The sequence below is a fragment of the Nannobrachium achirus genome (genome assembly GCF_963921795.1).
Source record: "Nannobrachium achirus genome assembly, chromosome: 11".
In the NCBI taxonomy this organism is placed as follows: domain Eukaryota; kingdom Metazoa; phylum Chordata; class Actinopteri; order Myctophiformes; family Myctophidae; genus Nannobrachium; species Nannobrachium achirus.
The window spans coordinates 17,050,864-17,069,457 of NC_137820.1; the positions used below are offsets into that span (position 1 = coordinate 17,050,864).

At 41.7% G+C, this 18,594-nt stretch overlaps 1 protein-coding gene across 1 annotated transcript; it reads left to right on the forward strand.

Annotated features, from left to right (window-relative positions):
* Positions 1–5,702: 5,702 nt before the first annotated feature.
* Positions 5,703–15,333, forward strand: saxo4 (stabilizer of axonemal microtubules 4; the record flags this gene model as incomplete). The annotated part of the gene is made up of 5 exons (XM_080736898.1): positions 5,703–5,904; positions 10,404–10,521; positions 10,935–11,079; positions 12,807–12,893; positions 15,265–15,333. The coding sequence occupies 5 exons, from the start codon at positions 5,703–5,705 to the stop codon at positions 15,331–15,333; spliced, it is 621 nt and encodes a 206-aa protein (XP_080593024.1).
* Positions 15,334–18,594: the final 3,261 nt, after the last annotated feature.

Genomic DNA, 18,594 nt, shown 5'->3' on the forward strand with positions numbered 1-18,594 from the left:
TCTTATTGTTGTCTTTTGGCTTCAGTCAGGTCAAGCGTGTTTAGCCCTGTCCAGACAGACCGTGCCTCCCCTCGCTCACCCTTTCAATTGTTTTAAGCATCTGGTGAAAGCCGATGTGACTTCTCCTAATCAGGGTTCAAGTAAGCATTGCTTTCAATGGTAACAAAATGAATATGAAAAATAATGAGTAATAATATTTATTTATATTTTTGTTTACATTTGACTGTAGGTCTGTGTGTATGTGTGTGTGTGCTTGGTGTTTTTGTGTTGAGTTTTGCTTTCTTTTGCGAAAAGATCTATATATCTGTTATAGAAAACTTTTTTTCCCCCCTGTAAATATTGTTGGTGGAAAAAAGTATGAACATTTGCTGTGCGCCAAGTTTTTATTTGTCACTTGAAGCAACGAAAACAAACCATATTCCTGGTAACAGTGGTGTTGACGATGCTGATGCTGGTTATACCTGCCCTTCTTGAATAAGGGCTTTTGATGTCTGCTGTATTTTTGTTGGAGGTGCCGTGAGCTCGGGCCAGGAGAAACAAAGGAAAGGACTGATACCCGTCCCTTCCGACAGGTCCGACTGTAGCCACACTGCCACGTTCTGACCCTCACTCACCACTCCCTCAAAGGACACAGGCTCGGGTAGAGAGACAAAGAAATAGCAGTGTAGTTTTGGTTCTCAAACTCACACTTCTTTCCACGTTTTCTTTAACAGTCCACAACAGCACATTCATCCTACATAGACCCCTTGCCGCCCTCCCCAGCCTACTACACAGACCCACCCAATTACACAAACCACATACTTCACAACAGGGGTATACAAATAGACATTTCTTCATTAACCAAAATACAATGATCCAACTCAGTAATCGCAAAACATCAGTTTATAAAATTCTAATAAAATACAAACCTTTAACCCATAATTATCCTACGATGTATATTAAATGTACCTTGTGCGTTGTGCAGGGGTGAGATGCCATGGGCTCGCACGCGCGCCTCATATGCACACACTAATTAACAATAAAAAAACACTAATTAACAATAAAAACAGTGTGCGCACATGACGTCATGAATTTAGAGGACCCACACTTCTAAAATCCATATCACACCACTGGCGTTGTGATGTATGTTAGTGCTTGGTTCCCTATAGGTTAAGAGCTGGGTTCAGGGTGGGGGTGCGGGGATAGCGTGTAGACATCCCCCATGTGGAGTCGTTGGCATTTCATCTCAACTCTCTCAGCTCCTAGGCCTGAGGATTTACTGTAATGCCATTGTGTTAGGAGGGGATTGGCCCCACACTGACACCCTAACTCTCTGGATCTGGACCCATTATTGCTCTCTTCCAGTCCAGCATAGAGTTGGGCATGAATGGAGAGGCAGGATTCCAGGAGAGGAGGTTGTTTCAATGCCCCAAATGCACACGCTGTAATTGGGGGTCTAATCAGGAGAATAATCTCTAAATGGAGCCGCCTTTAAGCCCACACACCCAATCTCTTAACTTGCAATGTCATTGCAATTGGTTTTTCTGTCTTGCTTAGTGAGATGATTGGTAGACAGCCTTGCACTCCAGTACTCAATGATTAATAAGAGAACCAGCTAAGGGAAATCACAACACAGAAGCATCTATGGGAATTAGAAGGTTTTTTTTAGAATTGTATGTTCTTCCCTGTTGTGGAGTTTAGTATGATACCCTGCAGTATAGTACAATAATTCCCATGTGCGCAACACTTTAATACAAAATATGAGTTTATACAATGTCTCCACCCAAAGAAGGGCAAAGTGAAGGACTTTTGTCCGGTCATTCTGTGCTGCAGGTACATGCACACCAACCAACATTTCGCCCCATCAGGTTGTATGATGTAAGAGAACAATGGCCATCACCATGTGAACAAGGTCAATTCATATTCTAGAGTAGTGGTTCTCAAAGTGGATTCCAGGAACTCTCTATTTTCCTTTAGGCTTAGGGGGTCTAAATTGACCCTTACAATTCTGTAACTCTGACAGTACACAAATTGAACCAAATGGACCCATTTGTATAGTGTCAGAGTTAAGGGAAGGCCTTGACATTGTTAAGTTTGCGAAGCACTAGAGTAGACACATGCTTTATTGCTGTGCGCGTGCCGGGTGGTGGAGCTCATTTAAAAGTACAGGAGAGCGCTTTATCTGCGTCACACTTTTTATAGCTGTCTGGACCACAGCTAGAAAAAAGAGAAAGAAATACAAGTGGACAGCAGACACTCCTAGCAGCAGTCTGTGGGAAGGACAGTGGAAACATCCATTTCTGCCCTCTGCTGTAATATCATCCTTCTGAGGAACACCAAGGTGTCATCATGCACAAGTATATCGTCGTTGTCGGGTGGAAACCTTGTATGTCCAAGACCGTTCGTTTTGTATTTATCATTTTAAAAATGACACCCGTGTGAACTGAGCGGTGGAGTCTGTGCGCGCGCGAGCGCGCGCGTGTGTGTGTGTGTGTGTGTGTGCGTGCGTGCGTGCGTGCGTGTGTGTGAGTGTGAGTGTGCCTTGCCTGTTCTGGCCTGGCCTGAACAACAGCGCCCCTCCCTTAACATGTGTGGTCAGAAAAGGTACTACACCACAGGCTTGAGGCTACATACAGACCCACCCACATACATACATACATACATACATACAAACAAACAAACATACATACCTACACACACGGCCACGCTATGGAGACGGTGTGTCCACCGCTCAAAAATTAACTAAACTAGTGAAAATAGCAGATCTAAAAGCACACAACGCCTCGCACCGCGAGGCGTTGTGTGCTTGTAGATCGGCTGTTTTCACTACTTTTGTGCGACGGCCTTGTGTGATGAAGCAGGGCTTTACTTGGTGAACAAAAGTACAAATTTGAAACTTGGAGATACGAGGTTTCTGCCCGACAGTGACGATATGCCACACACACGCACGCACGCACGCACGCACGCACGCACGCACGCACGCACGCACGCACGCACGCACGCACACACACACACACACACACACACACACACACACACACACACACACACACGCAGAAATCGAGTGTCTTTCATGGCCTGGGAATATATGTTGGCTCTTCTTCCCTAAATGCACACCCCTTGCGGCTACATTTATTCTTCTTTCTGCACAGGTTAATAAAATGTAAATTGATTCTGTTGTGTGAGAATGTGAGCTGCAAATTGATGTGGACCGGCTTCTAACATCACAGGGAAGGGTAATAGCATAAGCAATACAATACATTACATTGATACGAAGGACAGAAACAGAAAGAGATATTTTAACATTCTGTTTTGGCGACTCCTTTGTACCACCAATGGACAGGGTATCACTCCTTTTTCTCTGCCAAATTTCTCAACTTTAACCCGGCTCACCTCTTCAACAAAGAGTGCTCTAACTTTCAACACACAATTGTGATGTGTACAATCTAATTTCATGTATTTAATGTATTTTTGCCAACTTTGTATAGTGTATAAATATCTATAAATATTATGAAAAAGACAGTACTGTATAGATTTTAGCTGCCTGGTAAGGTTAATAGTATATACTTGGTAGACTAAAAGAAAAGGTGTAGAGCCGTTTAAAAGCCAGTTATTGAGAACATGCTTTCTGTAAAAACTCTTGATTCCGCTGGCGCTTTTATATTCTAGGTTTCGTTTCTTGTTCGTTTGTTTTTTCACTGGCCAGCGGCATACAAAGTGTGTGATGTTCTTCTTCTCTTTTGATTTGTTTGTTAATCGATTTACTCGTTTGTTTGTTGTTTTCTTTCCTTGACAAGACACAGCGAAGTTCTGGCAGCCAGGAGAGTGCACTGGAACGCAGAACGGGACCCTGTGCTGTAGTTGTGTGTTAGGTGTCCGTCTGTCCGTCCCTATTAGTGCTAGTGCTCTCTGTGCTGTGCTTCCCTCTTCCCCTTCTCGCTAGTGTAGTTGTGTCACGTGATGCGGTGTGTGTTAAGGTGCGGGCCGACCGAGTTAGCTGAGGCTGACAGATGCCCTCTCTGTCTCCCTTTCCTCTGTCCTCAAGGCTCCTTCATTACAAGTCCTTCATTCCAATCGAGTATAGATTTCCACTTTGTCCGCCTCATTATTCATTTTCCTAAGGCGTTTTATCGCAGGAGCCGGACTAATCCTTCAGTAAAACATGTGTCCTGATCTTATGGTGATTCTTCTTTCATTAGTTAACCTCATTCCTCCTCCTCCTCCTCCTTCTTGCTCACTAGGGGATTACTTTCAATACATTGATGTTTTTTGGTCGGCAGAGGAGTCCCTGTAGTTGGGATGGAGTCCCATGGGCTGGGACACGATGTAGCACAATATCTCGTTGAAAAAGAACGGAGCTGTTCAACAAGTAGGTCCCCAGCATGGCTCATGCCCCCTGTGTGTTTTATCTCTTTATTGTTGAGCTTTGAAACACACACACAAAATGGTGTATTAAATGCAAGCCAGACGGTGTCCATTCCTGTCCATACATAAATACCTAGGAGAAGGGCAGCTGTCAGCACAGAAACACAAAGTGGCCATATTCAGAAGTCAAATAAAAGCTTCTAACCCAAATCAATGTTGCGGTGGATGATGAAATTTAGCACCACCCTTGATACAGCTATTTGTAGCAAGCGCATCAGTACAGCCTTAACCATTGGACTGATGATGACAAAATGTAGTGTACGTGGGACGTGCATTTTGTAATGGGACACGGTTATCTGCCCTTTCCCACAGCAAATGTATTACTCTGAATTCCGATGTGTTGCTTGGTTGCTCTGTACTGTACATACCTGTGTGGTAGTTCCGTTGATGTCTGTATGTGTTAGATAGAATATAGTAATGGGTTCTTACTGGGCTGGCTCCACAGACTCCCTCACCCTCCTGTGCCTTTTCTCATTTCTCCCTAACTTAAAAACTTCAGACATTCCATTTTGAACCAACAAGAGCAACACATAGTCTCTGTATAGGCTCCATGTAGGCTGAGGATATAAATGCTGCCGAGGGGCCAAAGCGCAGCCGCAGACGTCTCTATTGGGAGTCATGGCAATTTAATAATGAGCCGAACACATCGTTGTCTGTGTTCACGGTCCTCAGCGACGCCCCATCCCTGTGACGGACAGCACATTCAGCGTTAGGACCTTCCAGGGATGTGCTGGGCCCCTGATTCAGCCCGGGAAAAAGAGTTGCAGAGGCCCTCATTGCTCGCTATAGAGAGAGAGATCTCTCTATAGCTGCTGCTACTCAAAGATTTGCCATTTCAGATCATGACAAGTGACAAGCCAGTGGGCCAATTACATGAGTTATATTTCGTCGTTGTCGGGTGGAAACCTTGTATGTCCAAAACCGTTTGTTTTGTATTTTTCATTTTAAAAATGATTTAAACTAGTGAAAACAGCCGATCTACAAGCACACAACGCCTCGCACCGCGAGGCGTTGTGTGATGAAGCAGGTTTCATCACCGACATTTCATTTTGATTTTTTTCCTAATGGCCCGGAATGAACCGGCCGTTCGGGAGTTGTCTCGCTTTTCCCAATGGCCAGCACGTCCCTGGGACCTTCACACATGCCACTCTGCTCCTCCAAACACAATCGCCACCGCCACCCCCCACTCCCCACATGCCCCAACTCATCATCGGCCCTGGGAGGTCCCCCGGTTCCCCCTGGCCCATTGCCTGGCTTGGGAAGTCGTTGTTGGACTCGCCCCCACTAGGCCGAGTTTCATGGCCATATGTCTTCTCCGGGAACCTCCGGGCCACCCTGTCTTCCAGAACCCTGCAGAAAGGCTGGAAGATGAGGAGGAGGATGAGGACGGGGTGGGTTTGGTTGGGAGAGCCCTGGGGAGGAAGGCGGAGAGATCTGCACCTGTGGGAACATCCCGTGTCAGGAGGGAAGGGAATGAGGGGCGTCTTGAGGTCAAACCCGGTAGCACTTTGGTTTTGCGTTCCACGTTTTTTTTGTTTTTGCCTCTCCTGTTTTTGGGCCGAGCGGACTGTGATCTTACTGGTTGGGTTGATTTTGTCGTCCTCCTCCACCCGTCTGTGTTATAGGGTGTGCTGGGTGGGCGGAGCTATGGAGCTGAGCTCTAATTTTGTTCCATATTAAAGAATCATTTTTACGATATCCCCGCGTTGACTCGTTCATTGTTGTTTGTGCATGTTTAATTGGCTAGTGACACTGTAGGTCATTAACTATTAAAAGCCACTGAATTAATTAAAGTTAACCCACCCTCAACCCTCCCTAGTCCCCCCCCCCCCCCCCCCACACACACACACACACGCGCACGCACGCGTGTGCGCGCGCACACACACACACACACACACACACACACACACACACACACACACACACACACACACACACACACACACACACACACACGCGCACGCACACCAGTGTAGGTGAAATTTAACATAATTAAAAATGGAATGCACTCATTTCAGGTTAACATGCATGCCCTTTTGTTGATAGTTAAAGGCATCAATTTGCAAGGCTCAGTGCTCTAATCTTTGGTGTGCAATTTGCTACAAATAATTTGTGTTGCAGCAGCAGCATATCTCCAATAAAGCTTTAATACATTATCCAGCATGAAGGCAAATTAATCAAGACGTTACATGTACATGTACTCTGAGGGAATCCTTCATATATTCCCAGATGAAGATGAATGCTGTTGTGTTTCTTAATTACCTCCCACACAGAGTTAAACTGTTTGTCAGCAGTTGTGTGCATTTTAATCCCTCAAACATACTAATTTCATAATCGTTCAAATCATTGTTTTATTTGTATTTATTTATTTTCTTTTGGAGGGGGGTTTCTTCTCTTTTATGTACTGTATGGATAATGTGTTAGTGTTACATTTGAGCCAAGTGATAAATTGGAAGAGCCAGGGCTCTTTGTATCATGTTCATTAATTCTTTAGTGTATATGTCCCTCTGGAAATCAATTAATATACTTAAAACCATTCATGTCATGGGGCATGTCTCAAAACAGAAGAAGAGGAGAATGAATCCGCACACTGTCTCTCAGCTCCCAAAATTTTATTAACAAAGCGGGCAAAAAAACACAACGTTTCGGCCTATCTGGCCTATACACCTGATGAAGGCCAGATAGGCCCAAACGTTGTGTTTTTTTGCCCGCTTTGTTAATAAAATTTTGGGAGCTGAGAGACAGTGTGCGGATTCATTCTCCTCTTCTTCAGTTTACTTTTTTGGATCCAGCACCCGTCGCAGTCACTGGGATGTGCGTGTATCTTCCGACTGCATGTCTCAAAACAGTAATTTAATTATTGTATTTGTGTACCTGTTGCTATAATCTGAGGTTTTCAGTAAACCACGAAACTGCCCATCTGTGCATGAGACGAAACATTTTCTCCTTGTTTTAACTTCAAATGCCTTGTTCATAAAGTCCCATTCTGTTCTTTCCACAGCCTCTTTACTATGGCACATGGAGTAAAGTTTGAATGAAACAGAGTGAAAAAGATGACAATGCAATTTACTCAAAGCCGCCTGTGTCAGATTTGCCTATTAAATACAGTCAGAAAGGGAAGAGGGAACGTGATAAGTCTCAGAAACAGAAGTGAGGCGATGAAGCAGAGACTGCCGAAGCCAGCACACACAAAAAAGGGCCTTAGTGCCTGAGCTGTCTCTTTACATCTTTCCAAATGTTAATGCCACGGTATTATACTACAGACAAAGATCTGGGCCATTGAACTGACAGAGAACCCGCTGAGATTGTCTCCCTACAGTGAGAGCGAGGACAACAGAGCTGGGCAGTAAGCAGACGGGCACACAGACGGACGCTAAGACGCGCCAAGCTCCTACAGACAGGGCCGAGGTGTTGTCCTTTTGCTGATCTACAACAGACGGCTGCGGGCAAGCCAACTGCATCACTCGACGGGAGACCCTTGCTTGCATCACCTCAGCCTATTTTTAGAAGCACCACACCCACCTTTTCCCTCTCCCTACCTCCCTCGACTCTGTAGGTGTGAATGAGAAAACGTGTTTATGCTCATCACGAGAACAAACCGGTTGACGCATAAAGCCTGATTCATGCTTGATTGTGCATTATGTCTCGCTGGAAATAGCAGATCTACAAGCTCACAGTGTCAATGCAGTGTACTGTGAACTTGTGGGCTTGTAGATCTGCTGTATTTGATGTGAGACACGGGTATGCATCTAAGTATTAACCAGGCATCAAGCATAGAAATGGCCACTTTGTACTATGAAAATATGTCTAGATTTATATTTTGTCATAAGCAGCTGTCACCTCAGCATCTGTATGCACATCTTCCTGTCATGTATGAGTTACTGTATGTGAGTCAGTTATGTGAATCACGATAAAGGGCCCTAAGGCAGCATTGTGTATGTATGTGTTTGAAGCTATGATGAGTAGTGTCCCCAATCCCCCATCATGCGCATTGTGATTATCAGAAAAGTGGCTGAAGACGTGACTGCCAGCCTCAGTGATCCAGAAGCTTCACCATAGTTATTTTTTGAGGCAAGATAATAAACGGATTCCAGCTTGGCACGATAACGTGTCCTGAAAAAATAAGACAAAGGATTTGCAATACAAGCAGCAGTATGTCAGATAGTCACCCCTGGCAATGCAGTAGCCTACAACAAGATGGAGAGACAGAGATCTGAAGGTGAAGTGTGGACATGAATTTGAACGGTGGAAAAAAGAAATACAGGCTAATTTATTTTATTGATATGTTTATTTGACAGGGACAAAACAATGTATCAAGTTATAAAACCGTTGCAATGTACAGTATATAGGGTTTATAGCCGAGGCCCATTAGCGACCCCAGTCCCTGGTTACTGTAGGCCTTGGATTGTTGTCTGAAAAAGCTCCCTCCCTGCAAAGAAAAGAGGATATTTCTGAATATCACACTTAAACAAGCAAAGCAACAGGGCGCATGGGTAAACAATGTGTCTCTTGAAAGACTCACTATGCAGTACCTCAATAAAATACATTATGATTCCTCAATATGTTACATGAGGAGTCCCTATATTCAGTATCTCAGTCCTACATTATGATTTGTGAAGGATCACAAAAGGCAACAACATAACCCCACTGAATAACCCCTACTTTTCTGAGGATCATTTTTATTTTCATAAATGTACAAACCTTTGCATTATTTGAAACTAGAATGAAAAGTTGGAGAATGCTGTCTCCAGCTATAAAATATGTAAATTTGATTAACAACATTGTCTAATTCCCTCTCAGGGATCTTTCTTTTTCTTGTCAAGCTGCCATCCAATTTTCAATTAAGCCAGGATCTTTATATTATATAATTATTATAACCAGACTCCTATTCTGGAGGTGTAAATCTGAGAGCATTCAGTGTAACTGTGGCATTACACTGCCACCCAGTGACCATGTATTGTTGGCCTTTCATGTGCAGACAGATGGGATTCTTTTGTAGCCTATGTTAATAATGGCACACCCACCTTTGATGCCTCTGTTATACATTGAAAACAGAATCACAACCGAAGGATGTGCAGGTGACAAATGACAGTATGTGGCTAATTTCATAAGAGAGCGTACACAAGCTAAAACAAACACTGAAATATTTTGAGCCAACAAATATTTGCACACGCCATGTCCTAAGTATAAAAATAGCATTGGCCCTGGAGCATTGCTTGATGTTTACTGTTGACAGCCAGGTATGCATTTTTCTTTAATTATGACCTCATTCTTAACTTGAAATATGCTGCCCTTGCGCTGGGTCTCCTAGCAACGGATACTCATCGCCCTACAAAACCACCAGTGTGAGACAGCGAGGTGAAACGACAACCTGGAGATTCAGGTATGCCTGCACAGTAATGTCATGTAAACCCTATTGATTGTGGACTGCATTTTAAGAATTTGTTAATATTCATTTTTTATTTGGCTGGTTCCTGAGTCATTTTATGGCAGAGGAAATACTGAATATTTCTCTTTAGAGTGCATAGTCCCATAGACAGAGGGGGGGGGGTATTTGAAGTCACACTTAACGGATAGTGTTAAATGCAATACAAATTAGCTATAGTTTGTTTACTGTTGTCCGTCTTTCACTTATACTGTAGTTGCAGCACATCCCACAAGCCCTGAGGATTTTCCATCCATCACGGTTGTCACTGAAGGTTTCCATTACAGCAGTCACAGATGGCCGGGCAGGGAGAGATAGTCAGGCCAGCTCTCGGAGCAACAGGCAACAGTGGACAACTGACCAATAATTCTCTCTACTTGTACAACACCTCCTACAATGCTTCTTATGGTGAGAATACACAAAGTAGTGCAAAGCTCTAACAGTGTTCATGGGTTATACAGTGACCAGAGAGCTGTGAAATAAACTGACAACACTGTGACAGACAACAGTGGGGTTGAACTGTACATTTTCTCCACTAATCACCTGTATTTTTATTCTGACTGTTCACATATAGGCAGGGAGAAGTTCACACCTCAACTGGGACATCACTATGGGACAGGCTATGCTGCCAACCTCAGACCAGTTGCACACTACAGACCCAGTTTGGACCTCACTGACAACCCATGGCTTGGGTACGTCTGACTTGTCTTATTTGATCATTATTGCCATTTGTATTCTCCAGATTTGTAATTTGTATGGTCAGTATGTTGACCACCAGTCTCAAGGAATGAGAGGAATGCAATTGCCGTATTAATTTACGGTTGCATGTTTTATACTTTCTGAATTAAATGGTCACTTCATTTACTGTGTGTGCTGTACAGCAGGGGGAAATCTCGATATTTCTACATTTCATTAGTTCGACTAAGGGTTAGGTTTTAGGGTTAGGTTTAGGCATAGTTTTACTGAGGTTAGGGTTTGGGTTAGGTTTAGGCATAGTGGTTAACATTCATGGGTTAACATTCACCAGCGTCGAACAAATGGAACGTCGCAACATCGACACGCTCCCGTACAGCAGAACCTGTAACTGTGGTCGTTTTGTGTACAGGCTCTTTCTGCTGGACAGTTTCACATCTCAGACCAAACGACATTACCGACCCCACACTGTGTCTGGAGGCTCAAAGGGCTTGCCACATGTCAGTGACAAGCCCAGGGAGAGTGGATACCTTCAGCTTAAGACTCACCCTAAAACAGTGAGTGTGATTGGGAGCAGGGGCATAGCAGCAACTAAATAATTAATTGGACAAAAAAGTATTTTTGGATTCAATGTATTTGTGAAACTAGACGGCAGCGATGCAAGTCAGGACCGATGCAAGTCAGAAATTATGCAAGTTACAAATATAGTTATGCAATACCCGTTGTACCTGTTGTCAGAGTAAAATAATATTCTGCATTTTCAATTCCTGAATAGTATAGTAATAGTTTATTTCCCTTTCAAGAGTATGTCACTTCAGACAGAGTATGCTGGTCGCTTTGTGCCCCACAACCTTAGATCAACAGGTAAATTCAGGAAACCGATCTGTTGAGTGACATTTTGATTCACAGTAGCCTACCGTATGTTGGTGAATGACACATTTATGTAGTTGCAACTCTCTAGGGTCCTGGAAGTACCAAACAGAGGGCCAGGAAGGCGAGAGTGGCTTCACTGCAGCAAAGGCCCTTGAGTTTAACAACTTTCTACCAAAAGGCAGCTTCATGGTTGGTTTTGTTTCTTTATGACAGTGAATGAGATTTCTGTGAAAAGTGTGAGATGCCAATCATAACATAATGTCCTCTCATCAGTTGTTGTCAGTTGTGGATCATCACACTACTTTTCATGTACCCGTATTTTCCGGACTATAAGGCGCACTTAAAAGCCTTTAATTTTCTCAAAAAACTACAGTGCGCCTTATAGTCCAGTGCGCCTTATATATGGATCATTCATTGACATTGACATTCCCTTTAGCACAGCTCCATCTGTTGGATACATAACGCAACGGTAGCGTCTATTATGTGCGCCTTATAGTCAGGTGCGCCTTATATATGAAAACAGTTTGAAAATAGACCATTCATTGACAGTGCGCCTTATAGTCAGGTGCGCCTTATAGTCCAGAAAATACTGTAAACATTTGCGAAGTCCATCACTAAAAATGTCTAATATCATGATATCAATGTTTGCTTGTATTACTTTTCAGGGTGAACCCAGGCAGACAGGGAGCTCAATAACGAAAGGAGACTTCTTGCCAATATCGTTTTATCAGGTTGACATACAGTATACAGTATGGTTTCAGACTGAGCTTCCTTTCATTTTTAGAAGTTGTTACTGAAGCCACTTTCTTATGCTGAAACTCTATAGCTCAAAGCAAATATTATTTATTGTACAGTAAAACAGTGGTTCTCAACCTTTTCAGGCCACGACCCCCAAAATAATCGTATTTTAAGTATAGGGACCCCCCACCCTGATGAGCACTAAGAGTTGAGGCATTACATTTTGTATAACATGTTTCTATTGTGAAAATAGCCGATCTACATGCTCACAACGCCTCGCAACGTGAGGCGTTGTGAGCATGTTGTGAGCATGTGAGCATGTAGATCTATTGTGGATCTATGTAGATCTATTTTCAAAATTTCTGCCTCTAATATTTGACAATTTGGTCAATTAAATGTTTAATTTGTCATTTTAGAGGTATTAAAAAGTCATTAAATTGTCACTTTGGAAATATGCATATACCCTCTATATAACTTAAACTTTATGTTGGTTTGTTTAGTGTTGAGAGAGAAAATAATGTGGAGGTCCCGACCCACAGGTTGAGAACCACTGCAGTAAAAGCCTTCATGTTTCTAAATTAATAAACTACTACTGTGCTAAACAAATATACTAATTTAAAAAGAAAGAAACTTTTTAGTTTGACAGTGTGCTGATGTGCTCTGACTGGAACAGGGCATGGAGGTGTTACCCAGCCTGGTCAGTCATACCTCTCGGGAAACAGGATTCACCCGGGACACCGTGGCTCCACTGGCCTGTCCAGTGAGTAGCACACAAATTAAATCTCTGTTTAATACCATATCAAACAGGAAGGTTTGAAATTCAGTCATGAGATCTTTATATTGCTTTTATCCCTGGTCAGATATCATTGCAATGTCGGTTTCCATAATAAAGTAAGGTGTGATTTGTCAGTGCTGAAAGCTTCAATTATCATTCATGTTTTTTTCCTAAGCACACCGTAACAATTTGCTTCCACCAAGCAGAAGTGTGTGGGTGTGTGTGTGTGTGTGTGTGTGTGTGTGTGTGCGCGCGAGCGCGCGCATGTGTGCGTGCGTCCGTGTGTGTGTGTTAGAAATGCAAAGAACTACAATAAAAGGGTTTGATATTGTTATATGATATTTAGAGGAGATCGCAATAACACAATATTGTCAGTGTCTTGCAGACCTACCGCTAACCTGTGTAGAATGGGAAGTATAATTTCAGCACTGACATGCTGACATCCTTTCCTCTTCTGTGATATTAGGACTCTCTCCTCACATTGAACCAGACGAAGGATACACCAGCTGTAAAGTCAATTGGTAAAAAGGTGAGAATCACACATCCATCCATCCATCCGTTTTTATTTTATTGATTTATTTATAATGTATTTATTTATTTTTGCCCATAGGAGTGCTCTGGCTTTGTTCGCAATGCTCCTCCCAAAGAGACTTCCACTTTCTACAAGTCACAATTCCTTACCAACTATCAGAAGAAGTAAGAATATTGGACATTCTATGCTAATTTCCTTTGAATGACTCATGGTGCCGGTTACTGTACATCAGGGGTCTTCAACGTTTTCAGGCCAAGCACCCCTTAGCTGAGAGAGAGAGATGAAGCAGGGACCCCCACAACCTTTTCATAGATTCCAATATAGTTTCATCGTTTGACAGCACGATCATCAGTATATTTTGGATTAATGTTAATGTGGGTTTTCAGATATTTAAGTTGAACCGTCAATACTTAATAAACTTGACTTTCCACTGTACTTAGTCTGCTCTTTTCCCCCTCCAAAGCTCTTTGCCAAAAATAGCCGATCTACAAGCTCACAACGCCTCACAGCGCTTGTAGATCTGCTATTTTTGGCTAACGTTCTCAGAATATGGATGCTAGGGTTCAAGTGGTTAATATAAAAAAGGGGGAAAAAACAGGTTTCTATCCCACAAAGATTTGGAGGACCCCCTGTAGTAACTCTGAGGACCCCCTAGGGGTCCCGTAACCCCTGTTGAAGACCCCTGTGTACACATAACATGCTGGGACAGATCTGGTCAGAATGTCAAGAGTTCATTAGACTGGCTTGTCTAATGTAGTATGATATCAACTGTCTGTTCTACAATTTACAATTGCAATTTTGGCATTTAGCAGACGCTCTTAATCCAGAGCGACTTACAATAAGTAAGGTAATACATCAAAACAACAAGTAAGCTGCATCAATACATCAACATCAATACATCAAATACATAGAAATATCAATCTAGAGTAGGTAGACCGAGGCGAGCACCTAATCAATAAAAAAGCTTTATATAAAGCTTTCATGTATGGTCATTGGGACCATTGCAAGTGCTACATTAAGTGCTATAGGCCTACAGTAGGTGAAGTCTGAAACTCTGAATAGGTGAGTCAGGCCACGGTCTGTTCTAAGTGCGACAGGGAGTTTTCTCACAACTCTTTTTAATTCATCCAAAGTAATCTAAAAAAGATCTCTACAAAACCTTGAAGTAATGTTAAACCTTTTTAGAACTTTGTATTGTCCTTTCTTTCCAGATGCAAATCTGCATGTCAAATTAATTATTATTATTTCTGGTATTCCCCGACAATTGGTTTTCACAGAAATGCATTATTTTATGTTCATCTGTCTTTTTTCTTTTTTCATTTATTGGTGCAGGAAGCCACTCTAATTGTATACTGGCTATGGGATTCTAGGCTGGCGTAACCAGACTATATACTCATGCAGTTAACTAACTGCCTTGCGTTAACATGGGTGGATAGTTTAGCTGTGCTAGGCTATGGGATTCTATACTAGTAACAGTACCTAGTATTTAAAACAGCTAGTAGCAAGCGGTCACAGTGGTTTTTGATGGGTAATAAAGTAACAACACAAAGGACAGATAACATTTGTAGTTTATATATAAAGTTATTTTTACTGATTAGGTGCTTGATCTACTTACGTTATTTTTTCTAGATTGATATTTCTATGCAATTGATGTATTGATGTTGATGTATTACCTTGCTTATCGCAAGTCGCTCTGGATTAAGAGCGTCTGCTAAATGCCTACATTGTAAATTATAAATTGTAAATTGACATGACACACCACAGATAAGGGAAGATTGACGCTATACTGTGACATTTACCGCCAACATAATTGTCCCAATGCAGCCAGAACAGTTCCTGACTAGCAGGCAGAACCAGCAGCAATTTGTTTCCATGCTAAGTGAAGAGCTGTGAGACATACTGTAGCAGTGTGCTACCACCAACAATGCTGTGTTAATGGGTGCTAATGGAGGATACCACAGAACTCTCTGCTACCCTGCTAGCCTGGACTCCCATGACCTTTTCCTTTGTCCTGAATCAAAGACCATCACAAAGCATTTGGAAAATCAAGGCTACAAAACAACTACTCAGCACAGAACAAGACATACATCTTGTTCTTACATGAAGTTCTTGGATGCAACATTACATCTCACCTCCATGGGATCAGTAAGGAAGAAGAAAAAGATGAAATTCAAATAAAGGGACATTATGAGAGAAAGTTGAGGTGACACAGTATACACATTCATCTTTTACATAATGTGGCAGAAGCAGGTGAGAATGTAAAGGTATTTCTGACTTCCATTCTTGTACTTGCAAGTACACACAGGCTGTGATACTTTGCTGCTCCCGATTTTGTTGGTTGACTTGGCTGAGCTACTGTAGACTCCACGTCACAGAACAGATGATATTGCAATTTGCAGGGGAGTCCAGCGTGTCAGTTGATTTTTACTGTACATGGACCTTGTCCTACAGACGGGATGGTCCTGAAAAGCTTTGGTCGGTCATCCAGTGCAGTGTTGCATGCACATGCAAAAATAACAATATTGAGTGCCCTCTGGCATATGTAAACTGCAGAGGATCGAGCTGCATTAACTCAATAGATGCCCTGTGACGAGGAAGTACATGACATTGAGTAGTTTTGCATTGCATTTATCTTATTCATGTATTCAAAATATAGCATGATCAAATAATAGAAAGGGATAAAAGAAATGATATATGTTTTGTTTTTAGGATACAAAATCTTTCTTCTTTTTTTTCCCTTTTTTGCATTTTGTGAGGTTGGCCCACAAGTTTGGTTAAATGTCAGGATTATTCTTGATCACAGAAGCAACAGATAAACAATATTTGTACTTGTATATCATTCCTGTACTTGTATATCATTCCCAGGTAGCTATATACAAAGTCCAAGGTTATGAAAATGTGCTATAAGCAGACACATTTTTAGGGAGAACCTTTATAAAAACTAATCATTTGTTATATTGTCTAGGTTTTGTGATCATGTTGCTGTTGAAAAGCTGAGGTGCAAGTGGATTAACACAGACAGTAGAACTGAAAAGAGCAACAGCTGGACAAGACATGGACAGGTACAGTAATCACACAGAACACAGTCATTTCAACCTCCACAATAACACTTTGTGTTGCCTGGCGATCCAACTGCTTTTGTGCACTTGATAATCTACAATAGCTACGTTTAATTTTACTGTGCTGAGATCAAAAGACAATTTTATGAACTGAGGATTCTGTTCAATTCTATTGTGTTCGATTCTATTACAGTGTATTATATACTACAATACTCTATTCCTTTAATTGATATCACCTCACTTTCACAGGTTCCATTTTAAGACATCGAGCTTCCCACGTGTTGTGTATCAAAATAAAACCAAACCAATGTTTTGAGGTTACATTATGATTCAATGTGAAATAAAATAAAATGGCTTGTCATTGATGTGACATCTCACTGTCTGATCTGCCTTTCATGCTGGGTTTTACTTTCTCATGGAAGAGCCGATAGTTTCTACAGGAATATGATTCAAGAAAATTTGCAAAAATGCTGATTTATTAGCGTTACATATACCGTACAGCACATTTCTATTCTATTTTCTTTTTACCACTTTCAATCTGGCATCCCTGTTTTGGGCATGACATACAGGAGATATTTTCAAATGTTTTCAATAATAAAAGGGTTAGGGTTAGGGTTAAAAATAGCCAATCTCCAAGGTCACAACGTGTTGTGAGCTTGTAGATCTGCTATTGTTGAAATTGTTTGAATAGGACTTCAAAACCTTCTATGACATCATTGATTCCAAGCTAATAGAAACTACAGACTTTCTCTTCCTGGAAAGTCAGCATGCTGAAATAGAACTTTACATTAAAAAAGGAGGAACATTTTGAAATATTGTTTGAAATTATATACTGACCCGCTGGCCTACCGGTCCAGGCCCATACCAGGATGGGCTCAGTGTAGCCTGACAGCGTGTTGCTGATTCGATTCCCGATCCCGACTCCTTTGAATTGAATTGAAAATGTAAATGACCAAACCTGTCTCTGAGACAGAGAAAGTAGACAGAAATGGTGCCATCTAAGATGAGCATTAATGAGGATCAGTTATATATGAAGATTATATATGAAGGGTGAAAATGGGTGAAGTTGTCCTTTAAGTAAATTAAAATGTTTTATAATTGTTTGCTTGTCATTATGTAATTACAAAATGACAAGCCATGTCATTGCATTACTTAAGAGTAAGTGATATTTTTGGTGAAAACACTATTTTGTTAAAAGGTTAAAGCACTATATTCTGATTGTAATCATTGCTATAGTATAGTATAGAGTGTTTGTCTCCCTGTTTCTCCAGCTATTTATTTAACAGAAAATACACTTTCAGGTACGTGTAGGTGAAAAATGTCAGCCAATCATGAGAAAATACCACTTTATCAGCTTAATTTGTCATAGTGTTCAAATTAAAAATGTGTCTGCTCATTTCTTTGTGTCATTACTTCCAATTTCACTTGTTTAATCTTTATCCTGTCTTGAGTTCTCTATCTTGAGATTAGATCAAATTGGCATCCCGTTACGTGAACATTTATTTTCTGTTCATTAAAGCATTGTTTCTAAAAGTGGGGTCCGAGGACCACCCGGGGTCCTTGGGGGAGTTCCAGGGGGTCCACAGCTAAATGATAGTTAGGAACCAAATGGATAGCCTTCGCACCAGCCTCCAAGCTACGTTCAGTAGATTGGTTTTGTCACTTCGAAACAATCCACTGAACGTAGCGGCTATACCAAATCAAATGGACCCTTTATGGGTATGTAACTCAGAGAGTGAACTAAGTGTAACTTACAGAGTTAAATATACATTATAAATTGGGGTCTCAGAGATAGAAATGACAAACTGGGGGTCCTTGAAATTAAAATGGTTGGGAATCACTGCTAGGGCCGTAAATATCATCTCTTATGTCTCTTGTCCCTGGCATGTCTTTTCAAATGGGGGTCCGCAGGCTAATAAGTGTCAATTTGGGGGTCCTTGACATGAAAACGTTTGAGACCCACTGCATTTAAGAGCTGGGGAGACATGATGGAGACTCCTGTTACTGAACAAACACTCTATGAGAACTATCAGAATATAGAGCTATTTAACACTTATTTTAACCAAAGAAAATGAACTTACCCTACCTCTAATTT